At 49.4% G+C, this 27973-nt stretch overlaps 2 protein-coding genes across 5 annotated transcripts in view; one reads left to right on the top strand and one right to left on the bottom strand.

Moving 5' to 3' along the window:
• rrp1 (ribosomal RNA processing 1) overlaps nucleotides 1-27973 on the top strand; it is a 428065-nt gene that overhangs the window by 331047 nt on the left and 69045 nt on the right. The gene's annotated exons all lie outside the window — the stretch shown is intronic.
• Nucleotides 35-27707, bottom strand: pdxka (pyridoxal (pyridoxine, vitamin B6) kinase a). Its single transcript, XM_086007444.1, has 7 exons — nucleotides 27597-27707; nucleotides 20435-20539; nucleotides 15635-15718; nucleotides 12807-12853; nucleotides 7952-8037; nucleotides 3180-3225; nucleotides 35-260 (listed from the first exon to the last, which is right to left on the bottom strand). The coding sequence occupies exons 2-7, from the start codon at nucleotides 20511-20513 to the stop codon at nucleotides 141-143; spliced, it is 462 nt and encodes a 153-aa protein (XP_085863570.1). The 5' UTR covers nucleotides 20514-20539; nucleotides 27597-27707; the 3' UTR covers nucleotides 35-140.

Below are 27973 nucleotides of genomic sequence, written 5' to 3'. Positions count from 1 at the left end.
GACACAGAAGCAAGTGCTACCCACTGAGCCATGGCTGACCTTTAATACCCAGGCTCCATCAGAAAATCTCATGGGTCAAACCCAGAACATCACATTCTCAGAAACAAACATAATGTGTGAAGCTCCAATGAGGAGCAGCCTCACTCACCCTTTCTCTGGCTACCAAGCGTCACCAGGTAGCTGTCTCCTAGAGCAGAGGGAAGATCAGAGCTCGTGATCACCACAGTGTCGGGACCCATTGCATGAAGAACATCCATAACCTGCGAGAGACACAAGGACCCAGTTACTAACCTCACCTGCTGTCAGAGGGCTTTACTCTGCATCTAACCCGTGCTGTACCAGCCCTGGGAGTGTTTGATGGGACAGTGTAGAGGGAGCTTTACTCTGTATCTAACACGTGCTGTACCTGCCCTGGGAGTGTCGGATGGGACAGTGTAGAGACTTATTGCACATAAGCTCTTTGAAGGCGCTACCCACTGACTGTGGCTACTTGAGAGGCCAACTGGAGGGCAGTCCATGCCTGTGGAACCCAGTGAGAGTCAGCGTCTGTGGAACCTGTACCCCAGTGAGAGTCAGTGTCTGTGGAACCCGTACCCCAGTGAGAGTCAGTGCCTGTGGAACCCGTACCCCAGTGAGAGTCAGTGTGTGTGGAACCCGTACTCCAGTGAGAGTCAGTGTGTGTGGAACCCGTACCTCAGTGAGAGTCGGTGTCTGTGGAACCCGTACCCCAGTGAGAGTCGGTGTCTGTGGAACCCGTACCCCAGTGAGAGTCGGTGTCTGTGGAACCCGTACCCCAGTGAGAGTCGGTGTCTGTGGAACCCGTACCCCAATGAGAGTCGGTGTCTGTGGAACCCGTACCCCAGTGAGAGTCGGTGTCTGTGGAACCCGTACCCCAGTGAGAGTCGGTGTCTGTGGATCCCATACCCCAGTGAGAGTCGGTGTCTGTGGAACCCGTACCCCAGTGAGAGTCAGTGTGTGTGGAACCCGTACCCCAGTGAGGGTCAGTGTGTGTGGAACCCGTACCCCAGTGAGAGTTGGTGTCTGTGGATCCCATACCCCAGTGAGAGTCGGTGTCTGTGGAACCCGTGCCCCAGTGAGAGTCAGTGTGTGTGGAACCCGTACCCCAGTGAGAGTTGGTGTCTGTGGATCCCGTACCCCAGTGAGAGTCGGTGTCTGTGGATCCCGTACCCCAGTGAGAGTCGGTGTCTGTGGATCCCGTACCCCAGTGAGAGTCGGTGTCTATGGATCCCGTACCCCAGTGAGAGTCAGTGTCTGTGGATCCCGTACCCCAGTGAGAGTCGGTGTCTGTGGATCCCGTACCCCAGTGAGAGTCGGTGTCTGTGGATCCCGTACCCCAGTGAGAGACAGTGTGTGTGGAACCCGTACCCCAGTGAGAGTCGGTGTCTGTGGATCCCATACCCCAGTGAGAGTCAGTGTGTGTGGAACCCGTACCCCAGTGAGAGTCGGTGTCTGTGGATCCCATACCCCAGTGAGAGACAGTGTGTGTGGAACCCGTACCCCAGTGAGAGTCGGTGTCTGTGGATCCCGTACCCCAGTGAGAGTCGGTGTCTGTGGATCCCGTACCCCAGTGAGAGTCGGTGTCTGTGGATCCCGTACCCCAGTGAGAGTCGGTGTCTATGGATCCCGTACCCCAGTGAGAGTCAGTGTCTGTGGATCCCGTACCCCAGTGAGAGTCGGTGTCTGTGGATCCCGTACCCCAGTGAGAGTCGGTGTCTGTGGATCCCGTACCCCAGTGAGAGACAGTGTGTGTGGAACCCGTACCCCAGTGAGAGTCGGTGTCTGTGGATCCCATACCCCAGTGAGAGTCAGTGTGTGTGGAACCCGTACCCCAGTGAGAGTCGGTGTCTGTGGATCCCATACCCCAGTGAGAGACAGTGTGTGTGGAACCCGTACCCCAGTGAGAGTCGGTGTCTGTGGATCCCGTACCCCAGTGAGAGTCGGTGTCTGTGGATCCCGTACCCCAGTGAGAGTCGGTGTCTGTGGATCCCGTACCCCAGTGAGAGTCAGTGCCTGTGGAACCCGTACCCCAGTGAGAGTCAGTGTCTGTGGATCCCGTACCCCAGTGAGAGTCAGTGTCTGTGGAACCCGTACCCTAGTGAGAGTCAGTGTCTGTGGAACCCGTACCCCAGTGAGAGTCAGTGTCTGTGGATCCCGTACCCCAGTGAGAGTCAGTGTCTGTGGATCCCGTACCCCAGTGAGAGTCAGTGTGTGTGGAACCCGTACCCCAGTGAGAGTCAGTGTATGTAGAACCCGTACCCCAGTGAGAGTCAGTGTGTGTGGAACCCGTACCCCAGTGAGAGTCGGTGTCTGTGGATCCCGTACCCCAGTGAGAGTCAGTGTGTGTGGAACCCGTACCCCAGTGAGAGTCGGTGTCTGTGGATCCCGTACCCCAGTGAGAGTCAGTGTCTGTGGATCCCGTACCCCAGTGAGAGTCGGTGTCTATGGATCCCGTACCCCAGTGAGAGTCAGTGTCTGTGGATCCCGTACCCCAGTGAGAGTCGGTGTCTGTGGATCCCGTACCCCAGTGAGAGTCAGTGTCTGTGGAACCCGTACCCCAGTGAGAGTCAGTGTCTGTGGAACCCGTACCCCAGTGAGAGTCAGTGTCTGTGGAACCCGTACCCCAGTGAGAGTCAGTGTCTGTGGAACCCGTACCCCAGTGAGAGTCAGTGTCTGTGGAACCCGTACCCCAGTGAGAGTCAGTGTCTGTGGATCCCGTACCCCAGGGAGAGTCAGTGTCTTTAGGAGCAGCTAAAGCAGGCAGGATTCTCTAACTGAGCAGTCAAGACTTGCATTTAATTAGCACCTTTCATGACATCAGGACGCCCCAGAGAGCTTTATAGCCAATTAAGTACTTTTTAAAGTGTAATCACTGTTGTAATGTCGGAAATGTGGCAGCCAATCTGCGCAAAGCAAGGTCCTTCAAACAGCAATGTGATAATGGCCAGATAATCTGTTTTACGTGTTGTTTGAGAGAGAAACATTGGCCAGGACACCGGGGACAACTCCCCTGTTCTTCGCGATCATTTACGTCCACCTGAGGGGGCAGACAGGGCCTCGGTTTAACGTCTCATCCAACAGCCCCTCCAATGTCCCATGGGGTCCATGAATGACGGTCCCAGAATTGAACAATTAACAGCGGTCACCACAAGCTGTGTTACCTCGATCGCCTCCTTTTCGGTGTTCATCTTCCTTCCTGCAAGAATTCTGAAAAAGAAAAAGTTAAACTGCAGTCAGCACTGACTTTCCCTACAAATGTGGCAAATATCCTCGGATCACCAGGGCTGCCCACTCACAATCCAAGCTCACCAGAGATTGGCTGCCGCACAAATCCCAGTCCTGTCTCACATTTCATCCCCCTCCCTCGTCCTCTCTGTACGTCGGTCTCTGATTCCGATTGATTCTCTCTTTCTCCTGCTCTTTCCTGTCCATTTCACTCTCTTTCTCTCTCCCACTCGCTCATTCTTCAGTCTCTCTCTCAGTCCCACTCAGCTTTCACTATATTTCCAATTCCTCCTTCCCAATACCCACCTCGTGCATTACATCCAATAACCGCCCCCCCCCCCCGCCCTGTATTACATCCAATACCCCTCTCTCCATGTATTATATTTAATACCCTCCCTGTATTATAACTTGGGTGTTTGGTAATTGGAGGAAAGCCGATTTCAGTGGGTTGACAACAGATCTGGCCCGGGTAAATTGGAATCAAAGATTGGCAGGCAAAACTGTAATGGAACAACGGGCTGCCTTTAAAGAGGAAATAGTTCAGGTACATTCCCACTAGGGGGAAAGGTAGGACAACTAGTGTCAGGGCTCCTTGGACGACGAAAGAGATAGAGAGTAAAATGAAGCAGAAAAAGAGCGCATATGGCAGATGTCAGGTCGAGAATACATCCGAGAATCAGGCTAAATATAGAAAGTTCAGAGGAGAAGTGAAAAAAGAATAAGAGGGGCAAAGAGAGGGTATGAGAATAGATTGGCAGCTAACATAAAAGGTAATCCAGAAGTCTTCTATGGGCATATAAATATTAAACAGGTAGTAAGGAGGGGTGGGGCCGATTAGGGACCAAAAAAGAGACCTACGCATGGAGGCAGAGGGTATGGCTGAGGTACTAAAATGAGTACTTTGCATCTGTCTTCACCAAGGAAGATGCTGCCACAAACAGTGAAGCAGGAGATAAAGGAGATACTGGATGGGATAAAAATTGATAAAGAGGGGGTAAGAACATGAGAAATAGGAGCAGGAATAGGCCATTCGGCCCTTCAAGCCTGCTCCACCATTCAATGAGATCATGGCTGATCTTCAGCCTCAACTCCATTCACCGGCCCTATCGCCATATCCCTTGATGCCCTTACTAATCTGAAATCTATCGACTTCTGTTTTGAGTATACCCAATGACTGAGCCTCCACAGCCCTCTGGGGTAGAGAATTCTAAAGATTCACCACCCTCTGTGTGAAGAAATTTCTTCTCATCTCAGTCCTGAATGGCCTACCCTTTATCCTGAGGCTGTGGCCCCTGGTTCTAGACTCCCCAACCAAATGGGTAGCAATATTGGCAAACAATGATGTAGAACAACAATGGGAAACATTTAAAACGGTGTTCAACAAAGTGCAGGAAAAATATATTCCGCTAAAAGGAAAGAACAAACTAAACACTAATGAGACATGAGGGAACAATTGAGGGTAAGGAAAGAGGCAAACATTAAGTACACAGACAGCAGAGGAGTGCATGATAAGAGAGAATACGAAGGGATTAGGAGAGAAGGCAAAGAGGAACTATGAAATTAAATTATCAAGGCACATTAAACAAAACAATAAAATATTTTACAGGCACATCAATAAAAAAAGAAAGCTTGGGATGGGAATAGGGCCATTAAGGGATAAACAGGACAACACCACAGGTAATGATAAGGAGATGGCAGAAATATTGAACCATTATTTCGCTTCGGTATTTACCAGGAAGATAGAACAAGTGGACATGACATTGGATGATGAGATGAGGAATGAGATAAGTGCATTTAAAATAAAAAAAGGGGATATATTAAATAAACTAATCAAACTCAAAAAGGATAAAACCCCTGGTTAGGATGGATTCCATCCACACATTTTAAAAGAATCTAGGGAAGAGATAGCAAAGCCATTACTACACATATTTAGAAAAAGGTGTAGTGCCAGAGGACTGGCGGATAGCTAACATAATACCTATATTTAAGAAGGGGGATAGAACATGTCCAGGGAATTATAGACCAGTCAGCTTAACATCAGTGGTCGGAAAATGGAATCCCTACTAAAGGAGAGAATAGAAGAACATCTAGAAATGAAGAGTATAATAATGAATAGTCAGCATGGATTTCAAAAGGGAAAGTCTTGCTTGACCAACCTCATTGAATTTTTTGAAGTGGTAACAGAGAGAGTAGACAAGGGTAATGTAGTAGATGTAATTTATCTAGATTTTCAAAAGGCCTTCGATAAGGTATCACATAATAGACCAATGAACAAGGTCAGAGAATGTGGAGTCAAGGGGCAAGTAGCAGAATAGATTGCTGGCTGGCTTCAAGACAAAGCAGAGAGTAGGAGTAAAGGGTAGCTATTCACAGTGGCAGAAGGTGGTAGTGGTGTTCCGCAAGGATCAGTGCTGGGACCACTGCTGTTCACAATTTACATTAACGGTTTAGACTTTGGAATCAAAAACACAATTTCTAAATTTGCGGATGATACCAAATTGGGGGGGGGGGGGGAAGATAGTCAATACTGAGGAGGACTGCAACAAATTACAGGAGGACATTAATAAACTTGCAGAATGGGCAAATAATTGGCAAATGAAGTTCAACACAGATAAATGTGAGGTATTACATTTTGGTAGGAAGAATAGGGAGGTCACTTATCACTTGGAGGGTGCGAGTCTGGGTGGGGTAGAGGGACAAAGGGATCTCGGAGTACAAATACACAAATCACTAAAAGTTGCGACACGGGTTAGCAAGGCCATAAAAAAAGCAAACCAAGCACTAGGGTTTATTTCAAGAGGGATAGAATTAAAAAGTAGGGAAGTTATGCTAAACCTGTATCGAACCTTGGTTAGACCACACTTGGAGTACTGTGTACAGTTCTGGTCGCCATATTATAAAAAGGATATAGAGGCACTGGAGAGGGTGCAGAGAAGATTTACAAGGATGATACCAGAAATGCGAGGGTATACATATCAGGAAAGGATGAACAGGCTGGGTCTCTTTTCTCTTAGAAAAAGGCTGAGGGGTGACCTAATAGAGGTCTTTAAAATTATGAAAGGTTTTGATAGAGTGGATACAGAGAGAATGTTTCCACTTGTGGGGAAGAGCATAACTAGAGGCCATCAATATAAGATAGTCACCAAGAAATCCAATGGGGAATTCAGGAGAAACTTCTTTACCCAGAGAGTGGTGAGAATGTGGAACTCGCTGCCACAGGGAGTGGTTGTAGCGAATAGTATAGATGCATTTAGGGGGAGGCTAGACAAGCACAGGAGGGAGAGGGGAATAGAGGGTTATGCCGATAGATTTAGATGAGGAAAGACAGGAGGAGGCTCGAGTGGAGCATAAACACTGGCATGGACTGGTTGGGCAGAATGGCCTCTTTCTGTGCCGTATATCCTATGTAATCCTATGAATAAAAGGGACAGTGGCAGCATGGATACGAAATTGGCTAAGTGACAGGAAACAGAAAGTAGCAATGGTTGTTTTTCAGACCGGAGGAAGGTATTCAAGGCAAAGGTATTCAGTGGTGTTCACCAGGGGTCGGTACTGGGACCACTGCTTTTCTTGTATAAATAAATGACTTGGAAGTGGGTGCACAAGGCACAATTTCAAAATCTGCAGATGACACAAAACTTGGAAGTATAGTGAACAGTGAGGAGGAGAGTGATAGATTTCAAGAGGACATAGACAGGCTGGTTGAAAGTGTGAAGTGGTACATTTTGGTAGGAAGAACGAGGAGAGGCAATATAAACTAAAGGGTACAATCCTAAAGCGGGTGCAGGAACAGAGACCTGGGGGTATATGTGCACAAATCGTTGAAGGTGGCAGGGCAGGTTGAGAAAGTGGTTAAAAAAGCATTCGGGATCTTGGGCTTCATAAATAGAGGTACAGAGTACAAAAGCAAGGAAGTTATGATGAACCTTTATAAAACACTGGTTCGGCCTCAACTGGAGTATTGTGTCCAATTCTGGGCACCGCACTTTAGGAAGGTTGCGAAGGCCTTAGAGAGGGTGCAGAAAAGATTTACGAGAATGATTCCAGGGATGAGGGACTTCAATTACGTGGATAGACTGGAGAGGCTGGGGTTGTTCTCCTTGGGGCAGAGAAGGTTGAGAGATTTGATAGAGGTGTTCAAAATCATGAGGGGTCTAGACAGAGTAGATAGAGAGAAACTGTTCCCATTGGTGGAAGAGTCGAGAACCAGAGGACACTGATTTAAGGCGTCTAACACCCACCCTGTGTATTACGTCTAAAATCGCCACCCCCTCCCCCAACCGTGTATTTCTAACCCTCCGACATTAGCCAGAGAATTTATATCTAACAAGGTTGCCTGTTCTGAACACTCGGTGATAAGAGATATATTCCGGGGCTGTGCGCATTCTGTTTTTCTAACCCTGACCTAAATATTCTGTATCTCATTTCTCAAACTAAAAAGAGCTGCGGTGAGAGTATCAGGCAGTGGCCCATGTACAGTTAGCAGGCCCAAACAGCAAGGATTTGTGGCCTGGCCACTGCAATAGCCCCTCTAGCCTGGGCCAGACTCGGCAAAAGACACTCGACAACAACACATTTGTTATTCAGTAAAGTGACCTTTTAAAATCCAAGAGATGAGATCTTAAGCGGGGGAGGAGATGATGCGGTGGTGCGTGCAGTGGGTGGAGAGATAGGGAGCAAGCTATGAACGACAGGCGATGACACTTACTCTGCCTCATACTGGTTTGGAGTGATGATGTCAGCAAGCGGAACCACTTTCTCTTTGTAAACTGGAAGAAGATTTTCTGGAACGTACTAGAAACAGAACAAGACATTCAACAAAAAATCCCCTGGACACACACAGGCACACAGCCAATTCGATTCATTCCACGTGATATCAAGAAACGGCTGAGCGCACTGGATACAGCAAAGGCTATGGGCCCCGACAACATCCCGGCTATCGTGCTGAAGACTTGTGCTCCAGAACTAGCCGCGCCTCTAGCCAAGCTGTTCCAGTACAGCTACAACACGGGCATCTATCCGACAATGTGGAAAACTGCCCAGGTATGTCCTGTCCACAAAATGCAGGACAAATCCAATCCGGCCAATTACCACCCCATCAGTCTACTCTCAATCATCAGCAAAGTGATGGAAGGTGTCATCGACAGTGCAGTCAAGCAGCATTTACTCACCAATAACCAGGCAATGGACATCTCCAACAAGAGAGAGTCTAACCACCTCCCCATGACTTTCAACAGCTTTACCATCGCCGAATCCCCCACCATCAACATCCTGGGGGTCACCATTGACCAGAAACTTAACTGGACCATCCACATAAATATTGTGGCTACAAGAGCAGGTCAGAGGCTGGGTATTCTGCGGCGAGTGTCTCACCTCCTGACTCCCTAAAGCCTTTCCACCATCTACAAGGCACAAGTAAGGAGTGTGATGGAATACTCTCCACTTGCCTGGATGAGTGCAACTCCAACAACACTCAAGAAGCTCGACACCATCCAGGACAAAGCAGCCCGCTTGATTGGCATCCCATCCACCGCCTTAAACATTCACTCCCTCCACCACCGGCGTACCGTGGCTACAGTGTGTACCATCTACAAGATGCACTGCAGCAACTCGCCAAGGCTTCTTCGGCAGCACCTCCCAAACCCGCGACCTCTTCCACCTAGAAGGACAAGTGCAGCAGGCGCATGGGAACACCACCACCTCCAAGTTCCCCTCCAAGTCACACACCATCCTGACTTGGAAATATATCGCCGATCCTTCATCGTCACGGAGTCAAAATCCTGGAACTCCCTCCCTAACAGCACTGTGGGAGTACCTTTACCACACGGACTGCAGAGGTTCAAGAAAGCGGCTCACTACCAACTTTTCAAGGGCAATTCTTATCAAAACAGAAGTTGATAGATTTATGACTAGTAAGGGCATCAAGGGATATGGCGATAGGGCTGGTGAATGGAGTTCAGGTCGAAGATCAGCCATGATCTCATTGAATGGCGGGGCAGGCTCGAGTGGTCGAATGGCCGACTCCTGCTCCTATTTATTATGTTCTTATGTTCTTAATTGGGGATACAACAACTTATAATTATATAGTGCCTTTAACGTAGTAGAATGTCCCAAGGCACTTCACTGGAGGTTTAGAAGACAAAAAATTTGACACCGAGCCACACAAGGAGAAATTAGGGCAGATGACCAAAAGCTTAGTTTTCTTCTAGGTTTTCTTCTTCTTAGGCAGTCCCTCGGAACCGAGGATGACTTGCTTCCACATTAAAAATGAGTTCTCAGGTGACTGATGAGTCCAATGCGGGACCTACAGTCTCTGTCACAGGTGGGGCAGACGGTGGTTGAAGGGGCGGGTGGGTGTGGTGCTTGGTTTGACGTGCGCTCCTTGCGCTGGGCTTCCGCTTGCTCCCAGCGAAGAGACTCGAGGTGTTCGGCGCCTTCCCAGATGCTTCTCCTCCACTTTGTGCGGTCTTGGGCCAGGGATTCCCAGGTGTCGGTGGGGATGTTGCACTTTTTCAAGGAGGCTTTGAGGGTGTCCTTGAAGCGTTTCCTCTGCCCACCTGGGGCTCTCTTGCCGTGCCGGAGCTCCGAGTAGAGCGCTTGTTTTGGGAGTCTCGTATCGGGCATGCGGACAATGTGACCCGTCCATCGGAGCTGATCGAGTGTGGTCAAAGCTTCGATGCTGGGGATGTTGGCCTGAGCGAGAACACTGACATTGGTGCGCCTATTCTGCCAATGGATTTGCAGGATCTTGCGGAGGCAGCGTTGGTGGTACCTCTCAAGTGCTTTGAGGTGCCTGCTGTACATGGTCCATGTCTCTGAAGCATACAGCAGGGCGGGTATCACTGCTGTTCTGTAGACCATGAGCTTGGTGCTGGGTTTGAGGTCCTGGTCTTCAGGCGACCGAAGGCTGCACTGGCACACTGAAGGCGGTGTTGGACTTCATTATCGACGTCTGCCCTTGTTGACAGTAGGCTCCCGAGGTATGGAAAGTGGTCCACGTTGTCCAAGGCCTCGTCATGGATTTTGATAATCGGGGGGCAGTACTGTGTGGCGGGGGCAGGTTGGTAGAGGACCTTTGTCTTACGGATGTTTAGTGTAAGGCCCATGCTCTCGTACGCTTCGGTGAAGGTGTTGACGATGGTTTGGAGTTCGACCTCAGTGTGCGCAGACACAAGCGTCGTCTGCATAATGTAATTCGATGACAGAGGATGGGACGACCTTGGATCTGGACTGGAGGCGACTGAGGTTGAACAGTTTCCCGTTTGTTCTGTAAATTAGCTCCACTCCAGCGGGGAGCTTACTGAGGGTGAGATGGAGCATTACAGCCAGGAAGATCGAGAAGAGCGTTGGTGCGATGACACAGCCTTGCTTGACCCCAGTCCATACATGAGTTGGGTCTGTGGTGGATCCGTTGGTCAGGATTACGGCTTTTATGTCATCGTGAAGCAGGCGGAGGATGGTGACAAACTTTTGAGGGCAGCCGAATTTGAGGAGAACACTGCATAATCCCTCACGGTTGACAGTGTCGAAGGCTTTTGTGAGGTCAAAGGCGGCCATGTACAGCGGTTGGTGCTGTTCCCTGCATTTCTCTTGTAGTTGACGTGCGGTGAAGATCATGTCCATTGTGGGCGGAATTCACATTGCGATTCTGGGAGGAGCTCTTCAGCCACTGGGAGAAGGCGGTTAAGGAGGATTCTTGCGATGACTTTCCTTGAGGCAGACAGCAGGGAGACTCCTCTGTAATTATCGCAGTCAGACTTGTCACCTTTCTTGAAGATGGTCACGATTACGGCGTCTCTGAGATCCCCCGGCATGCTCTCCTCCTTCCAAATAAGAGAAATGAGTTCATGTATTCGCGCCAATAGTGCTTCTCCGCCACGTTTTAGCGCCTCGGCGGGGATTCCATCTGCTCCCGAGGCCTTGTTGTTCTTCAGTTGTCAGATGGCCTTTTCAACCTCATGCCGGGCTGAGGGTGTGCTGAGGTGGTGGCGGGTAGCATGCTGCGGGATGGAGTTGAGGACACTCGCGTCGAAGACAGATTCTCAGTTAAGGAGATCTTCGAAGTGCTCCTTCTAGCGGGCACTGACTGCCTCTCTGTCCTTGATGAGTACCTCTCCATTCTTGGCCCGCAGTGGGGTAGGACCTTGGGTGTTTGGGCACGTCGTGGTTGTTGGCTAGCTGCTGGATCTCCTGCGCTTTCTCCACCCACCATCTGTTCTTTAGGTCGTGAGTTTTTTGTTGGACCTCAGCCTTCAGGCGTCTGTAGAGCTGCTTTCTTGCTCTCGAGTTCTGTTGCTGTTTCCAGATCAGGAATGCCTTGCGCTTGCGGCTTATTAGCTCTTGGATCTCCTGGTCGTTCTCGTCGAACCAGTCTTGGTGTTTCCTGGTCAAGTGACCGAGCGTCTCTTCACAGGTGCTGATTATGGAGGCTTTGAGTGCAGACCAGGTGCTGTGGACACTCTGTGTCTCTGAATCACTGGGAGTCGTCAGGTTGGTTGTGAGGCGCAGGCTGAATAGGGCTTTCTTAGCAGGGTTTTTGAGTGCTCCAGCGTTAATTTTCCTGCAGCACTGTTTCTGTTGCCGCCGCTGTTTTGGGGCTGCATTGATGGAGATGACAGAGCGGATTAGGCAGCAGTCTGTCCAGCAGTCGTCAGCTCCTGTCATGGCGTGGGTGATGCGGACGTCCTTGCGGTCCCTTGCTCAGACCATGACGTAGTCCAGTAAATGCCAGTGCTTGGAGCGAGGGTGTTGCCATGAAGCCTTGTGCTCGTCTCTCTGACAGAACAAGGTGTTGGTTATGACAAGGCCATGTTCTAAGCATTTCACCAGGAGGAGGGTACCATTGGAGTTGGCTTTCCCTACCCCCTCTCTGCCGATCACACCTCCCCAGAGGTCTGTGTCCTTTCCAACTCTGGCGTTAAAGTCGCCAAGGAGGACCAGATTGTCGCCCGTTGGGACTCAGGACAGGGATTGTTCGAGGCTGGAGTAGAATTCCCCTTTGGTCTCGTCTGTGGCTTCCAGTGTTGCGGCGTACGCACTGATGACTGCTGCGCACTGGTTCCGGGCTAGGGTGAGCCATAGAGTCATGAGGCACACCAGCTACCACACGGGCTTGACACAGCAAGGTCTTGGTCCAATGGCAAGGGGATCGAACATGACTGGAGACCAAGCTCTGCTACATCAGCCGAGCACACACAAACATACTCCTACTGTCCTCCTCCCTCCTTCCCACAGGCTCTCTGTGCCTGGGTTTCATAGGCTGCAGTGTGGTCCTCCCGACCCCGCTGCTGGACCACACTACGCCACTCCTGGGCCTCAACCTCGCTGCTTTTAAGGAGCGCCTTCAAGGAGGAAAGAGAGGTAGAGAGGCGGAGAGGTTATGGGAGGGAATTCCAGAGCTTCGGGCCCAGGCAACAGAAGGCACGGCCACCAATGGTTGAACTATTATAATCCGGGATGGGCAATAAATGCTGGCCTTGCCAGTGACGCCCACATCCTACGAATGAATAATAAGAAAAACGCACAGACAGAGAGAGAGAGAGAGAGAGAGACAGGCCACTCACCATGTATCCGTCCCCATTCCTTTTATCGCCCATCACCGGGTCGCAAACTAAGAGAAATAAATGAACAATAAGCTTTTGTTTTATATTAGCCACATCCCAGCTCTCAGTGGCCCCATTAGACCCTGCTCCCAGCCCCTGATCCCCAGTGTCCTCCTCAAACTCTCATCCTAGGACCCCTTACTACACAGGCGCAGGAAGTTATGCTGAACCTTTATAAATCACTGGTTAGGCCTCAGCTGGAGAATTGTGGCCAATTCTGGGCACCACACTTTAGGAAGGATGTCAAGGCTTTGAAGAGGGTGCAGAGGAGATTTAGAGTCATAGAGTTATACAGCACAGAAAGAGGCCCTTCGGCCCATCGTGTCCGCGCCGGCCATCAAGCCCAGTCTATTCGAATCCCATTTTCCAGCACTTGGTCCGTAGCCTTGTATGCTATGGCGTTTTAAGTGCTCATCTAAATGCTCCTTGAATGTTGTGAGGGTTCCTGCCTCTACCACCCTTTCAGGCAGTGAGTTCCAGATTCCAACCACCCTCTGGGTGAAAAAGATTTTCCTCAAATCCCCTCTAAACCTCCTGCCCCTTACCTTGAAACTATGCCCCCTGGTTATTGACCCCTCTACTAAGGGGAAAAGTTCCTTTCTATCCACCCTATCTATGCCCCTCATAATTTTGTACACCTCAATCAGGTCCCCCCCTCAGCCTTCTCTGCTCTAAGGAAAACAACCCCAGCCTGTCCAGTCTCTCTTCATAGCTGAAGCGCTCCAGCCCAGGTAACATCCTGGTGAATCTCCTCTGCACCCTCTCCAATGCAATCACATCCTTCCTATAATGTGGTGACCAGAACTGCACACAGTATTCCAGCTGTGGCCTAACTAGCGTTTTGTACAGCTCCATCATAACCTCCCTGCTCTTATATTCTATGCCTCGGATAATGAAGGCAAGTATCCCATATGCCTTTTTAACCACCTTATCTACCTGCCCTGCAGGCTTCAGGGATCTATGTACATGCACACCAAGGTCCCTCTGATCCTCTGTCCTTCCTAGGATCCTACCATTCATTGTGTATTCCCTTGCCTTGTTTGCCCTCCCAAAATGCATCACCTCATACTTTTCAGGGTTAAATTCCATTTGCCACTGTTCTGCCCATCTAACCAACTCATCTATATCGTCCTGTAGCCTGAGGCTTCCCTCCTCGCTATTTACCACTCCACCAATTTTCGTGTCATCTGCGAACTTACTGATCATACCTCCTACATTCATACCTAAATCATTACAAACAGCAAAGGACCTAGCACCGATCCCTACGGTACACCACTGGACACAGGCTTCCAGTCACAAAAACAACCTTCGACCATCACCCTCCGCTTCCTGCCACTAAGCCAATTTTGGATCCAATGTGCCAAATTGCCCTGGATCCCATGGGCTCTTACCTTCTTGACCAGTCTCCCATGTGGGACTTTGTCAAAAGCCTTACTGAAGTCCATATATACCACATCCACTGCACTACCCTCATCCACACACCTAGTCACCCCCTCGAAAAATTCAATCAAATTGGTCAGACATGATCTCCCCCTGACAAAGCCATGCTGACTATCCCTGATTAATCCCTGCCTCTCCAAGTGGAGACTAATTCTGCCCCTCAGAATTTTTTCCAATAATTTCCCTACCACTGATGTTAGGCTCACTGGCCTGTAATTCCCTGGTTTATCCCTACTACCCTTCTTGAATAATGGTACTACGTTAGCTGTTCTCCAGTCCTCTGGCACCTCGCCTGTGGCCAGAGAGGTTCTGAAAATTTGTGTCAGAGCCCCTGCAATCTCCTCCCTTGCCTCACACAGTAGCCTGGGATACATCTCGTCAGACTGAACTTGGATGATCAGCCATGATCGCATTGAATGGCGGAGCAGGCTCGAGGGGCCGAATGGCCTACTCCTGCTCCTATCTTCTATGTTTCTATGATTTACTAGAATGGTTCCTGGGATAAGGGACTTCAGTTACGTGGAGAGACTGGAGAAGTTGGGATTGTTCTCCTTAAAGCAGAAAAGGTTAAAGGGTGGTTTAATAGAGGTGTTCAACATTATGAGGGGTCTTGATAGAGTAAATAAGGAGAAACACTTTCCACTGTCAGGAGGGTCGGTAACCAGAGGACACAGATTTAAGGTAATTGGCAAAAGAACCAGAGGGGAGATGAGGAGATTTTTTTTACGCAGCGAGTTATTGCGATCTGGAATGCGCTGCCTGAAAGGGTGGTGGAAGCAGATTCAATAGTAACTTTCAAAATGGAATTGGAGAAATACTTGAAAAGAAACATTTGCAGGGCTATGGGGAGAGAGCGGGGGAGTGGGACTAATTGGAGAGCTTGTTCAAAGAGCCGGCACAGGCATGATGGGCAGAATGGCCTCCGTCTGCGCTGCATCATTCGATGACCCTAACCCCAAGTTCAGGATTGTACCCCCCCCCCACTTGTTATAGTACAATCCGAATATTCGGTATTTCACAAAACACACACACACACAGCACTGAATCCAGCTCCTTACTGTGGGACCGATTAAAGAGTCGATAAGTTCAATGTGTCTCCTCTCTCACAGAAAGAACAATTCAAAGACTCTGAATACAATATCTGGGACCGATCGCAAGGCTGCAATCTCACCCATAAGTTCAGGCAATGTCAGAGACTAGGAGACCAAAGGTGAAGAGTTTCAATAATCTCCACCGAGACGCCAAGATTAGATAAGAGCCTTGTTCAGGTCCCTGCTCCGTTTCTGATCCTCAACTCATGAGCAGGTCAAGGAAAGAATCCAATCGGTATTTGCACATTTCACACTCACCATAAACCAGTTTGGGGTTCTGTCTCCTCAGCTCTTGAATAATTTCCATCACCTTCTCCAGGAACAAAGTGTCTCTGGTGTAACCTTAAACAAACAGAGCGCGTCACTCACTGCATAAACAGGGTGCGCGACTCACCGTGTAAAGGAATCTCTGAGCCAGCGCCCCACCCCCACTGTCAGCCCTCACCATAGACATGGTGAGCCCTCGAGTGAGCCTCACAAAGGGCCATGGACAGAGAGTGAGATCACTCTCGCGGGGTAGCTCTTTTAAATAGCTTATGTACAATAACTAAAGCTCCCTCTACACTGTCCCATCAAACACTCCCAGGGCAGGTACAGCACAGGTTAGATACAGAGTAAAGCTCCCTCTACACTGTCCCATCAAACACTCCCAGGGCAGCTACAGCACGGGTTAGATACAGAGTAAAGCTCCCTCTACACTGTCCCATCAAACACTCCCAGGGCAGGTACAGCACAGGTTAGATACAGAGTAAAGCTCCCTCTACACTGTCCCATCAAACACTCCCAGGGCAGCTACAGCACGGGTTAGATACAGAGTAAAGCTCCCTCTACACTGTCCCATCAAACACTCCCAGGGCAGGTACAGCACGGGGTAGATACAGAGTGATGGGCCTTCAATAACCACAAAACTAGAAGTTATAGACTTAAACAAGTTGGCTTTTAATCACTAAGATCAGAGCTAACATCTCAACACGCCGACTGGTTCGCAGGAATGAGTCATACAGATCCTGGGATCTTTATGTAAGAGAAGTCAGGGGCGGAGCCAAGAGCCAAGACCTGAAACCTCCCAGGTTAGTCGGGAAAGAGGAAGTGAAACTATACACAGTGGGGGAGGGTAATATACATGAGTGCAAAACGAATACAGGATCAAGACAAACAGATTTCATTACACAGAGTAAAGCTCCCTCTACACTGTCCCATCAAACACTCCCAGGGCAGGTACAGCACGGGTTAGATACAGAGTAAAGCTCCCTCTACAGCCAGTGCTGGGACTAGAGTCCTGGCGGATCATATAACTAGGGCTGTAGAGAGGGCTTTAAACTAACTAGTGGGGGGGGAGGTTCCTAGAGAGCAAATAATAAAAATGACAACAGAGAAGGTCATAGACTTAGGTAGCAGTGGGGAAATTAAAAACCAGAGCGTGTCAGGAAGGGGCAGAAGGTATGGAGTAAAAGGTAAAGTAATAAAAAGGGCAAAAGCAGGAACTAAGTGTCACAAAACATCTTTGAAAGTTCTCTATCTGAATGCACGTAGCATTCGTAACAAAATAGATGAGTTAATGGCACAAATAACTACATATGGGTATGATCTTGTGGCCATTACAGAAACATGGCTGCAGGGTGACAATGCCTGGGAATTAAACATACCAGGTTATTTAACGATCAGGAAGGACAGGCAGGAAGGAAGGGGAGGTGGGGTGGCTATGTTAATAAAGGAAGGAATCACTGTAATACAGAGAAATGATATTGGGTCAAAAGATCTGGATAATGAAACAGTTTGGGTGGAGGTAAGGAATAATAAGGGGAAAAAAACACTAGTGGGCGTAGTCTATAGGTCTCCGAACAGTGGCAACTCTGTTGGACTGAGTATCAATCAGGAAATAGTTGAGGCTTGTAATAAGGGAACATCTATAATTATGGGGGATTTTAACTATCATATTAATTGGACAAATCAAATTGGGCAGGGCTGCCTTGAGGATGAGTTCATTGAGTGTATTAGGGATGGGTTTCTTGAGCAGTATGTAACTGAACCGACCAGGGGGCAGGCAACCTTAGATCTGGTCCTGTGTAACGAGACGGGATTAATTAAAAATGTCCTAGTAAAGGATCCCGTTGGAATGAGTGACCATAACATGGTTGAATTCCATATTCAATTAGAGGGTGAGAAGGTTGGATCCCAAACAAGCGTGCTAAGCTTGAATAAAGGAGACTATGAAGGTACGAGAGCGGAATTGAATAGAGTGGATTGGGAAAATAGATTAAAGGGTAAGACGATACATGATCAGTGGTGTACATTTAAGGAGTTATTTTACAACTTCCAAAAAATATATATTCCACTGAGAAGAAAAGGGTGTAAAAGAAAAGACAGCCATCCGTGGCTTAGTAAAGAAATTAAGGATAGTATTCGACTAAAAACAAGGGCATATAAGGTAGCCAAATCTAGTGGGAGGATAGAGGATTGGGAAAACTTTAAAAGACAGCAAAAAATAACAAAAAGATTGATTAAGAAAGGGAAGATAGATTATGAAAGTAAATTAGCAAAAAATATAAAAACAGATAGTAAGAGTTTTTATAGTTATATAAAAAGAAAAAGGGTGGCTAAAGTAAATGTTGGTCCCTTAGAGGATGAGACCAGGAAATTAATGGTGGGAAATATGGAGATGGCAAAAACACTGAATGAATATTTTACATCAGTCTTTACAGTAGAAGACACTAAGAATATCCCAGCACTGGACAAACAGGGGGCTAAAGGGGGGGAGGAGCTAAACACAATCAAAATCACTAAGGAAGTGGTACTCGGTAAAATAATGGGACTCGAGGCGGATAAATCACCTGGACCTGATGGCTTATATCCTAGGGTCTTGAGGGAAGTGGCGGTAGGGATTGTGGATGCATTGGTAATAATTTTCCAAAACTCACTGGACTCAGCAAAGGTCCCGGCAGACTGGAAAACTGCAAATGTAACACCCTATTTAAAAAGGGCAGTAGACAGAAGGCTGGAAACTATAGACCAGTTAGCCTAACATCTGTGGTAGGTAAAATTTTGGAGTCCATTATTAAGGAGACAGTAACAGGACATTTGGATAATCATAATTTAATAGGACAAAGTCAGCATGGTTTTATGAAGGGGAAGTCATGTTTGACAAATTTGCTGGAGTTCTTTGAGGAAGTAACGTATAGGGTGGATAAAGGGGAATTAGTGGACGTAGTGTATTTAGACTTCCAAAAGGCATTTGACAAGGTGCCACACAAAAGATTATTGCTTAAGATAAAAAATCATGGGATTGGGGGTAATATTCTGGCATGGATAGAGGATTGGCTATCTAACAGAAGGCAGAGAGTTGGGATAAATGGTTCATTCTCAGACTGGCAATCAGTAACTAGTGGTGTTCCGCAGGGGTCAGTGCTGGGTCCCCAACTCTTTACAATCTATATTAACGATTTGGAGGAGGGGACCAAGTGTAACATATCAAAGTTTGCAGATGATACTAAGATGGGAGGGAAAGTAGTGAGTGAGGAGGACATAAAAAACCTGCAAGGGGACATGGACAGGCTAAGTAAGTGGGCAGAGATTTGGCAGATGGAATACAATACTGGAAAGTGTGAGGTTATGCACTTTGGCAGGAAAAATCGTAGAGCAAGTTATTATCTTAATGGCAAGAAACTGGAAAGTACTGAAGTACAAAGGGATCTGGGGGTCCTGGTGCACGAAACTCAAAAGGTTAGTATGCAGGTGCAGCAAGTGATTAAGAAGGCCAATGGAATGTTGGCTTTCATTGCTAGGGGGATAGAATATAAAAATAGGGAGGTATTGCTTCAGTTGTACAAGGTATTGGTGAGACTGCACCTGGAATACTGCGTACAGTTTTGGTGTCCATACTTAAGAAAGGACATACTTGCTCTCGAGTCAGTACAAAGAAGGTTCACTCGGTTAATCCCGGGGATGAGGGGATGGACATATGAGGAGAGGTTGAGTAGATTGGGACTCTACTCATTGGAGTTCAGAAGAATGAGAGGCGATCTTATTGAAACACATAAGATGGTGAAGGGGTTGGATCGGGTGGATGCGGGGAAGATGTTCCCGATGATGGGTGAAACTAGAACTAGGGGGCATAGTCTTAGAATAAGGGGCTGCTCTTTCAAAACTGAGATGAGGAGGAACTACTTCACTCAGAGGGTGGTAGGTCCATGGAATATGCTGCCCCAAAAAGCTGTAGAAGCTACATCATTACATAAATTTAAAACAGAAATAGACAGTTTCCTAGAAGTAAAGGGAATTAAAGGTTACGGGGAGCGGGCAGGAATTTGGACATGAGTCTAGGTTCGGATCGGTCATGGCCCTGTGGGTAGCGGAGCGGGCCCAGGGGCCGTGTAGCCTGATCCTGCTCCTATTTCGTGTGTCTAATTCTGTTAGATTCAGGAGATGGTTCTGTGATAGTGGATTGGCGGTTAGGATCAGATCAGCCATGATCTTATTGAATGGCGGAGCAGGCTCGAGGGGCCGATTGGCCTACTCCTGCTCCTATTTCTTATGTTATGTTCTTATGTACACTGTCCCATCAAACACTCCCAGGGCAGGTATGCACGAGTTAGATACAGAGTAAAGCTCCCTCTACACTGTCCCATCAAACACTCCCAGGGCAGGTACAGCATGGATTAGATACAGAGTAAAGCTCCCTCTACACTGTCCCATCAAACACTCCCAGGGCAGGTACAGCACGGGTTAGATACAGAGTAAAGCTCCCTCTACACTGTCCCATCAAACACTCCCAGGGCAGGTACAGCACGGGTTAGTTACAGAGTAAAGCTCCCTCTACAGTGTCCCATCAAACACTCCCAGGGCAGGTACAGCACGAGTTAGATACAGAGTAAAGCTCCCTCTACACTGTCCCATCAAACACTCCCAGGGCAGGTACAGCACGGGTTAGATACAGAGTAAAGCTCCCTCTACACTGTCCCATCAAACACTCCCAGGGCAGGTACAGCACGGGTTAGTTACAGAGTAAAGCTCCCATTCAATCAGCTGCATCAGGATGTAATGCCTGTAATCAGCACCCACCTGTCAGTACATAATCGTAGCGAGTCACATCATTCAGTTTGAGCCCGTCATACAGCGTCTGGAGTTCACCTGCTGTCATGACCTGTCCCTTCCAGTGGTCATACCCTGAAGCACAAATACAGGAGACAGTGAGCCGGATAATCAAAGGGCAAAAGGGAGGAAATTAAAACAATCACTATCACTAGAGAGAAAGTACTCGGCAAACTAATGGGACTAAAGGTGGACAAGTCCCCTGGACTCGATGGCCTGCACCCTAGAGTCTTAAAAGAGGTGGCTGCAGAGATAGTGGATGCATTGGTTGTAATCTACCAAAATTCCCTGGATTCTGGAGAGATCCCAGTGGACTGGAAAACCGCAAATGTAACGCCCCTATTTAAGAAAGGAGGGAGACAGAAAGCAGGAAACTATAGACCAGTTAGCCCAACATCTGTCATTGGGAAAATGCTGGAGTCCATCATTAAGGAAGTGATAGCAGGACATTTAGAGAAAATCATAATATAGTCAAGCAGAGTCAGTGTGGTTTTATGAAAGGGAAATTTGCTGGAGTTCTCTGAGGATGTAACGAGCAGGGTGGATAAAGGGGAACCAGTAGATGTAGTGTATTTGGATTTCCAAAAGGCATTCGATAAGGTGCCGCATAAAAGGCTACGGCACAAGATAAGAGCTCACGGGGTTGGGGGTAATATATTAGCATGACTAGAGGATTGGCTAACAGAGACTCGAGATAAAGGTTGGCAAACTGTAACTATTGGGGTGCCGCAGGGATCACTGCTGGGGCTTCAACTATTTACAATCTGTATTAATGACTTGGGTGAAGGGACCGAGTGTACTGTAGCCAAATTTGCTGACGATACAAAGATAGGTGGGAAAGTAAGTTGTGAGGAGGACAGAGAGTCTGCAAAGGGATATAGAGAGGTTAAGTGAGTGGGCAAAAAATTTGGCAGATGGAGTATAATGTGGGAAAATGTGAGGTTATCCACTTTGGTAGGAAGAATAGAAAAGCAAAATATTATTTAAATGGAGAGAGACTACAGAATGCTGCGGTACAGAGGGATCTGGGGGTCCTTGTACATGAATCACAAAAAGTTAGCATGCAGGTACAGCAAGTAATTAGGAAGGCAAATGGAATGTTGGCCTTTATTGCAAAGGGAGTGGAGTATAAAAGTAGGGAAGTCTTGCTTCAACTGTACAGGGCGCTGGTGAGACCACACCTGGAGTACTGCGTACAGTTTTGGTCTCCTTATTTAAGGAGGGTTATACTTGCATTGGAGGCAGTTCAGAGAAGGTTCACGAGGTAGATTCCGGAGATGAAGGAGTTGTCTCATGAGGAAAGGTTGAGCAGGTTGGGCCGATACACATTGGAGTTTAGAAGAATGAGAGGGGATCTTATTGAAACATATAAGATTCTGAGGGGGCTCGACAGGGTAGATGCTGAGAGGATGTTTCCCCTCGTGGGTGAATCTAGAACTAGGGGGCATAGTTTCAGAATAAGGGGCCGCCCATTTCAAACGGAAATGAGGAGGAATTTCTTCTCTCACAGGGTCGTGAATCTTTGGAATTCTCTTCCCCAGAGAGCTGTGGAGGCTGGGTCAGTGAATATATTCAAGGCGGAGATTGACAGACATTTGAGCTACAGGGGAGTCGAGGGGTGTGGGGAGAGAGCGGGAAAGTGGAGTTGAGGCCAAGATCGGATCAGTCATGATCTTATTGAATGGCGAAGCAGGCTCGAGGGGCTGAATGGCCTAATCATGCTCCTATTTCTTATGAACAGTGAGCTCGTTGGGGGTGGGGGGAGGCTAGTAAGGGGGCGGCACGGGATTGGGGGGATTCCAGCCATTTACGTTCTGTTAACTGGTACAAAAAAAAAAAAATTTTAATTTTAAAAAATCGCTAAGCCAGATTTCTGCCACTTCTTGTCGAATCCATGTTTCCGGGTTAATAGCAGCTCTCAGTTCACCATTAATTATATTAAAATTCCGCCCCGTGCTGTCATCGAGACTGGGGCACAATTGGCTGTTTTACACACTCGTGTATCCTGGGCCGCGGTGTGTGTTCTTTAGGGAACATTTGCAGGATCCGGAGGTGAGCTCTGAAGCTCCTTTACTGTTCCCATTAGTCGGTGGGAGTGCTGTGCTGATCCTGTGGGCACTGCCTTTTGACATGTCAATGATATCGGGACAGTGGAATTGCCGTTGGGGGATTAAGGACTGAGTGTACGGGACAGGGGAGCGTGGCAAGGGACCAGGGTGGCAAGGGACCAGGGTGGCTCGCACTCCTAATTCAGGCCCCATTCAGCTCAACCAAAGAGCCGGCACAGGCACAATGTGCCGAATGGCCTCCTCCTCTACTGGATCGCTCTATGGTTCTGACGTCACACACTATCCCGACTTGGACAGTCCGACTCGGCTATTCCTGCATCCTCACTGGGAGCCTCCTCACCACACGGACTGCAACCATCAAGAACACAGAGAATATACACACGCACGCCCAGAGTCAGCTGTGCTCTTTGCAAATGGAATTAAATCGACAGATTGCAAGACAGCTGCAAGTTCAGGCTGCAGTCAGCGCCGAGCACAGCTTTCGGGTTTTTATTAAGTATGATGAATGCTGAGGTTAAGTTGTGGTTACGGATATTCTGACATTTCCTGGTAGTGGAAGCAGATCACTGTATGAGGCTTTCTCCAAGTGTGCCGCAGATTTGCGTAGACAGACGAGATAAAAAGATTTCCATTTCTATAGCGCCTTTCACGACCTCAGGACGTCCCAAAGCGCGTTAATGAACTATTTTTGAAGTGGAGTCACTGTTGTAGTGTAGGAAACGTGGCAGCCAATTTGCGCACAGCAAGCTCCCACAAATAGCAATGTGATAATGACCAGATAATCTGTTTTAGTGATGTTGGTTGAGGGATAAATATTGGCCCAGGACACCGGGGAGAACGCCCCTGCTCTTCTTCAAAATAGATCCATGGCATCTTTTACGTCCACCTGAGGGGGCAAACGGGGCCTTGGTTTAACATCTCATCCAAAAGACAGCACCTCCGACAGTGTAGCGCTCCCTCAGCACTGCACTGGAGTGTCAGGCAAGATTTGTGTGCTCCAGTCTCTGGAGTGGGACTCGAACCCACAACCTTCTGACTCCGAGGTGAAGGTGCAGCCCACTGAGCCACGACTGGCATGGTGAAGTTGTGCACTGCGCAGACTGCTGGAGATACATTGGCAGGTGCCCGGAGACATTGCCAACGTTGCGGCTGATGATGTTGTGCTAGGAGCGGATCGTGTTCCCGTGTGCTGACTCTGCAGTTTGTACGTTCAGAAACGAGTGCCTTTGTTTCTTTATAGTATTTCGTGTGACACAGAAGTTTGCATTAGACAGAGTATTCCGGCACACGAGAGGGGAACTAGAGGCTACACAGTCAATTTTTAAACTACTGGCAGCTCTCCCATGGTGTTGCTCATGGTCTAATTGTTAAGTAATCACTGGCTGAATATAAAGAGGCCAATTAAGTTGCAGAGATTGTGGCACCGGTAACCGTTGCCGTTTAACTGTAGAGTCAAAATTCCACTTCTGTTTCTGCAACTCCCGCTCTAACGCAACACAAAAGTTTGGATTAGACAGTGCGTGACATGCAGAGTGTGATGGAGAGGAAGTAACACAGAGTGTCACCAGAGCTTCAGTTGATAATGGCTCCATTATGGGGCTGAGCCATTCCAGCCAATGAGGAGCAGATTCCAACCCGGCACTGTGCTGACCTGGGCGAGGGCTCTGGTTCCACATCATTGCCCAATGATCCCTGCGACAGTCTAGAAACGACAAGATTGAACTCACCTGTGATGCCCGCCAGAGTCACGTATCCTGCTTGGAGCCCAGCAGAATGGCCACTTAGGTATGGTACTGCAAGGGGCTGATGGAACCCATACCCCAGTGAGAGTCAGTATCTGTGGAACCCGTACCCCAGTGAGAGTCAGTGTCTGTGGAACCCGTACCCCAGTGAGAGTCAGTGTCTGTGGGACCCGTACCCCAGTGAGAGTCAGTGTGTGTGGACCCCGTACCCCAGTGAGAGTCAGTGTCTGTGGAACCCGTACCCCAGTGAGAGTCAGTGTCTGTGGAACCCGTACCCCAGTGAGAGTCAGTGTGTGTGGACCCCGTACCCCAGTGAGAGTCAGTGTCTGTGGAACCCGTACCCCAGTGAGAGTCAGTGTCTGTGGAGCCCGTACCCCAGTGAGGGTCAGTGTCTGTGGAACCCGTACCCCAGTGAGAGTCAGTGTCTGTGGAACCCGTACCCCAGTGAGAGTCAGTGTCTGTGGAACCTGTACCCCAGTGAGAGTCAGTGTGTGTGGAACCCGTACCCCAGTGAGAGTCAGTGTCTGTGGAACCCGTACCCCAATGAGAGTCAGTGTCTGTGGAACCCGTACCCCAGTGAGAGTCAGTGTGTGTGGAACCCGTACCCCAGTGAGAGTCAGTGTCTGTGGAACCCGTACCCCAGTGAGAGTCAGTGTCTGTGGAACCTGTACCCCAGTGAGAGTCAGTGTCTGTGGAACCCGTACCCCAGTGAGAGTCAGTGTGTGTGGAACCCGTATCCCAGTGAGAGTCAGTGTCTGTGGAACCCGTACCCCAGTGAGAGTCAGTGCGTGTGGAACCCATACCCCAGTGAGAGTCAGTGTGTGTGGAACCCATACCCCAGTGAGAGTCAGTGTATGTAGAACCCGTACCTCAGAGTCAGTGTCTGTGGAACCTGTACCCCAGTGAGAGTCAGTGTCTGTGGAACCCGTACCCCAGTGAGAGTCAGTGTCTGTGGAACCCGTACCCCAGTGAGAGTCAGTGTCTGTGGAACCCGTACCCCAGTGAGAGTCAGTGTGTGTGGACCCCGTACCCCAGTGAGAGTCAGTGTCTGTGGAACCCGTACCCCAGTGAGAGTCAGTGTCTGTGGAGCCCGTACCCCAGTGAGAGTCAGTGTGTGTGGAACCCGTACCCCAGTGAGAGTCAGTGTCTGTGTAACCCGTACCCCAGTGAGAGTCAGTGTCTGTGGAACCTGTACCCCAGTGAGAGTCAGTGTCTGTGGAACCCGTACCCCAGTGAGAGTCAGTGTCTGTGGAACCTGTACCCCAGTGAGAGTCAGTGTGTGTGGAACCCGTATCCCAGTGAGAGTCAGTGTCTGTGGAACCCGTACCCCAGTGAGAGTCAGTGCGTGTGGAACCCATACCCCAGTGAGAGTCAGTGTGTGTGGAACCCATACCCCAGTGAGAGTCAGTGTATGTAGAACCCGTACCTCAGAGTCAGTGTCTGTGGAACCTGTACCCCAGTGAGAGTCAGTGTCTGTGGAACCCGTACCCCAGTGAGAGTCAGTGTGTGTGGAACCCGGACCCCAGTGAGAGTCAGTGTCTGTGGAACCCGTACCCCAGTGAGAGTCAGTGTCTGTGGAACCCGTACCCCAGTGAGAGTCAGTGTGTGTGGAACCCGTACCCCAGTGAGAGTCAGTGTATGTAGAACCCGTACCTCAGAGTCAGTGTCTGTGGAACCTGTACCCCAGTGAGAGTCAGTGTGTGTGGAACCCGGACCCCAGTGAGAGTCAGTGTCTGTGGAACCTGTACCCCAGTGAGAGTCAGTGTCTGTGGAACCTGAACCCCAGTGAGAGTCAGTGTCTGTGGAACCCGTACCCCAGTGAGAGTCAGTGTGTGTGGAACCCGTACCCCAGTGAGAGTCAGTGTCTGTGGAACCCGTACCCCAGTGAGAGTCAGTGTCTGTGGAACCTGTACCCCAGTGAGAGTCAGTGTGTGGAACCCGTACCCCAGTGAGAGTCAGTGTGTGTGGAACCCGTACCCCAGTGAGAGTCAGTGTCTGTGGGACCCGTACCCCAGTGAGAGTCAGTGTGTGTGGACCCCGTACCCCAGTGAGAGTCAGTGTCTGTGGAACCCGTACCCCAGTGAGAGTCAGTGTCTGTGGAACCTGTACCCCAATGAGAGTCAGTGTGTGTGGAACCCGTACCCCAGTGAGAGTCAGTGTCTGTGGAACCTGTACCCCAGTGAGAGTCAGTGTGTGGAACCCGTACCCCAGTGAGAGTCAGTGTGTGTGGAACCCGTACCCCAGTGAGAGTCAGTGTCTGTGGGACCCGTACCCCAGTGAGAGTCAGTGTGTGTGGAACCCGTACCCCAGTGAGAGTCAGTGTCTGTGGAACCCGTACCCCAGTGAGAGTCAGTGTCTGTGGGACCCGTACCCCAGTGAGAGTCGGTGTCTGTGGAACCCGTACCCCAGTGAGAGTCAGTGTCTTTGGGACCCGTACCCCAGTGAGAGTCAGTGTCTGTGGAACCCGTACCCCAGTGAGAGTCAGTGTCTGTGGAACCCGTACCCCAGTGAGAGTCAGTGTCTGTGGAACCCGTACCCCAGTGAGAGTCAGTGTCTAGGGAACCCGTACCCCAGTGAGAGTCAGTGTGTGTGGAACCCGTACCCCAGTGAGAGTCGGTGTCTGTGGAACCCGTACCCCAGTGAGAGTCAGTGTCTGTGGAACCCGTACCCCAGTGAGAGTCAGTGTGTGTGGAACCCGTACCCCAGTGAGAGTCAGTGTCTGTGGGACCCGTACCCCAATGAGAGCCAGTGTCTGTGGAACCCGTACCCCAATGAGAGCCAGTGTCTGTGGAACCCGTACCCCAGTGAGAGTCAGTGTCTGTGGAACCCGTACCCCAGTGAGAGTCAGTGTCTGTGGAACCCGTACCCCAGTGAGAGTCAGTGTGTGTGGAACCCGTACCCCAGTGAGAGTCAGTGTCTGTGGAACCCGTACCCCAGTGAGAGTCAGTGTCTGTGGAACCCGTACCCCAGTGAGAGTCAGTGTGTGTGGAACCCGTACCCCAGTGAGAGTCAGTGTCTGTGGAACCTGTACCCCAGTGAGAGTCAGTGTCTGTGGAACCCGTACCCCAGTGAGAGTCAGTGTCTGTGGAACCCGTACCCCAGTGAGAGTCAGTGTCTTCAGGGGAGGGGTCATATCAGACAATGACACAGGGCAGGAGACCACTCATTCCATCGTGCCTATGACGGCTCTTTGAAACAGCTTTCCAATTAGTCCCATTCCCCTGGGAATAGGAAATAACTCAGAAAGCACTCGAGGGATGAGCAGTGGCAGCTCCATGAACATTCTGTGGTTGTTTCTGACGGTAGATATTTGAATCTTACCCGTGTGGTTGGAAAACTGGACCGAGTTCACTGTATCCACTTCGAATCCCAGCACCTGTCACAGCACAAACACAAACAGTCAGAACAGGTGACGGGGGTGATATTGGGGGAGTTTTGGGTTTGGGGGGGGGGCGTGTTGTCTGTCTGTCTGTCTCTGCCCCTCTCTCTCACTATGTCCCCCGCTCTCTCTCTCGCCATGTCCCCCTCTCTCTCTCTCGCCATGTCCCCCTCTCTCTCTCGCGCCATGTCCCCCTCTCTCTCTCGCGCCATGTCCCCCTCTCTCTCTCACGCCATGTCCCCCTCACTCTCGCCATGTCCCCCTCACTCTCTCTCTCGCCATGTCCCCCTCTCTCTCGCCATGTCCCCCTCTCTCTCTC

The sequence above is a fragment of the Somniosus microcephalus genome, chromosome 14 (assembly GCF_052327205.1).
Source record: "Somniosus microcephalus isolate GS21.2 chromosome 14, FLI_Smic_1.0, whole genome shotgun sequence".
NCBI lineage: Eukaryota > Metazoa > Chordata > Chondrichthyes > Squaliformes > Somniosidae > Somniosus > Somniosus microcephalus.
Note: the sequence above shows the minus strand (reverse complement) of the source record. Positions and strands in the feature narration are given on the sequence as shown.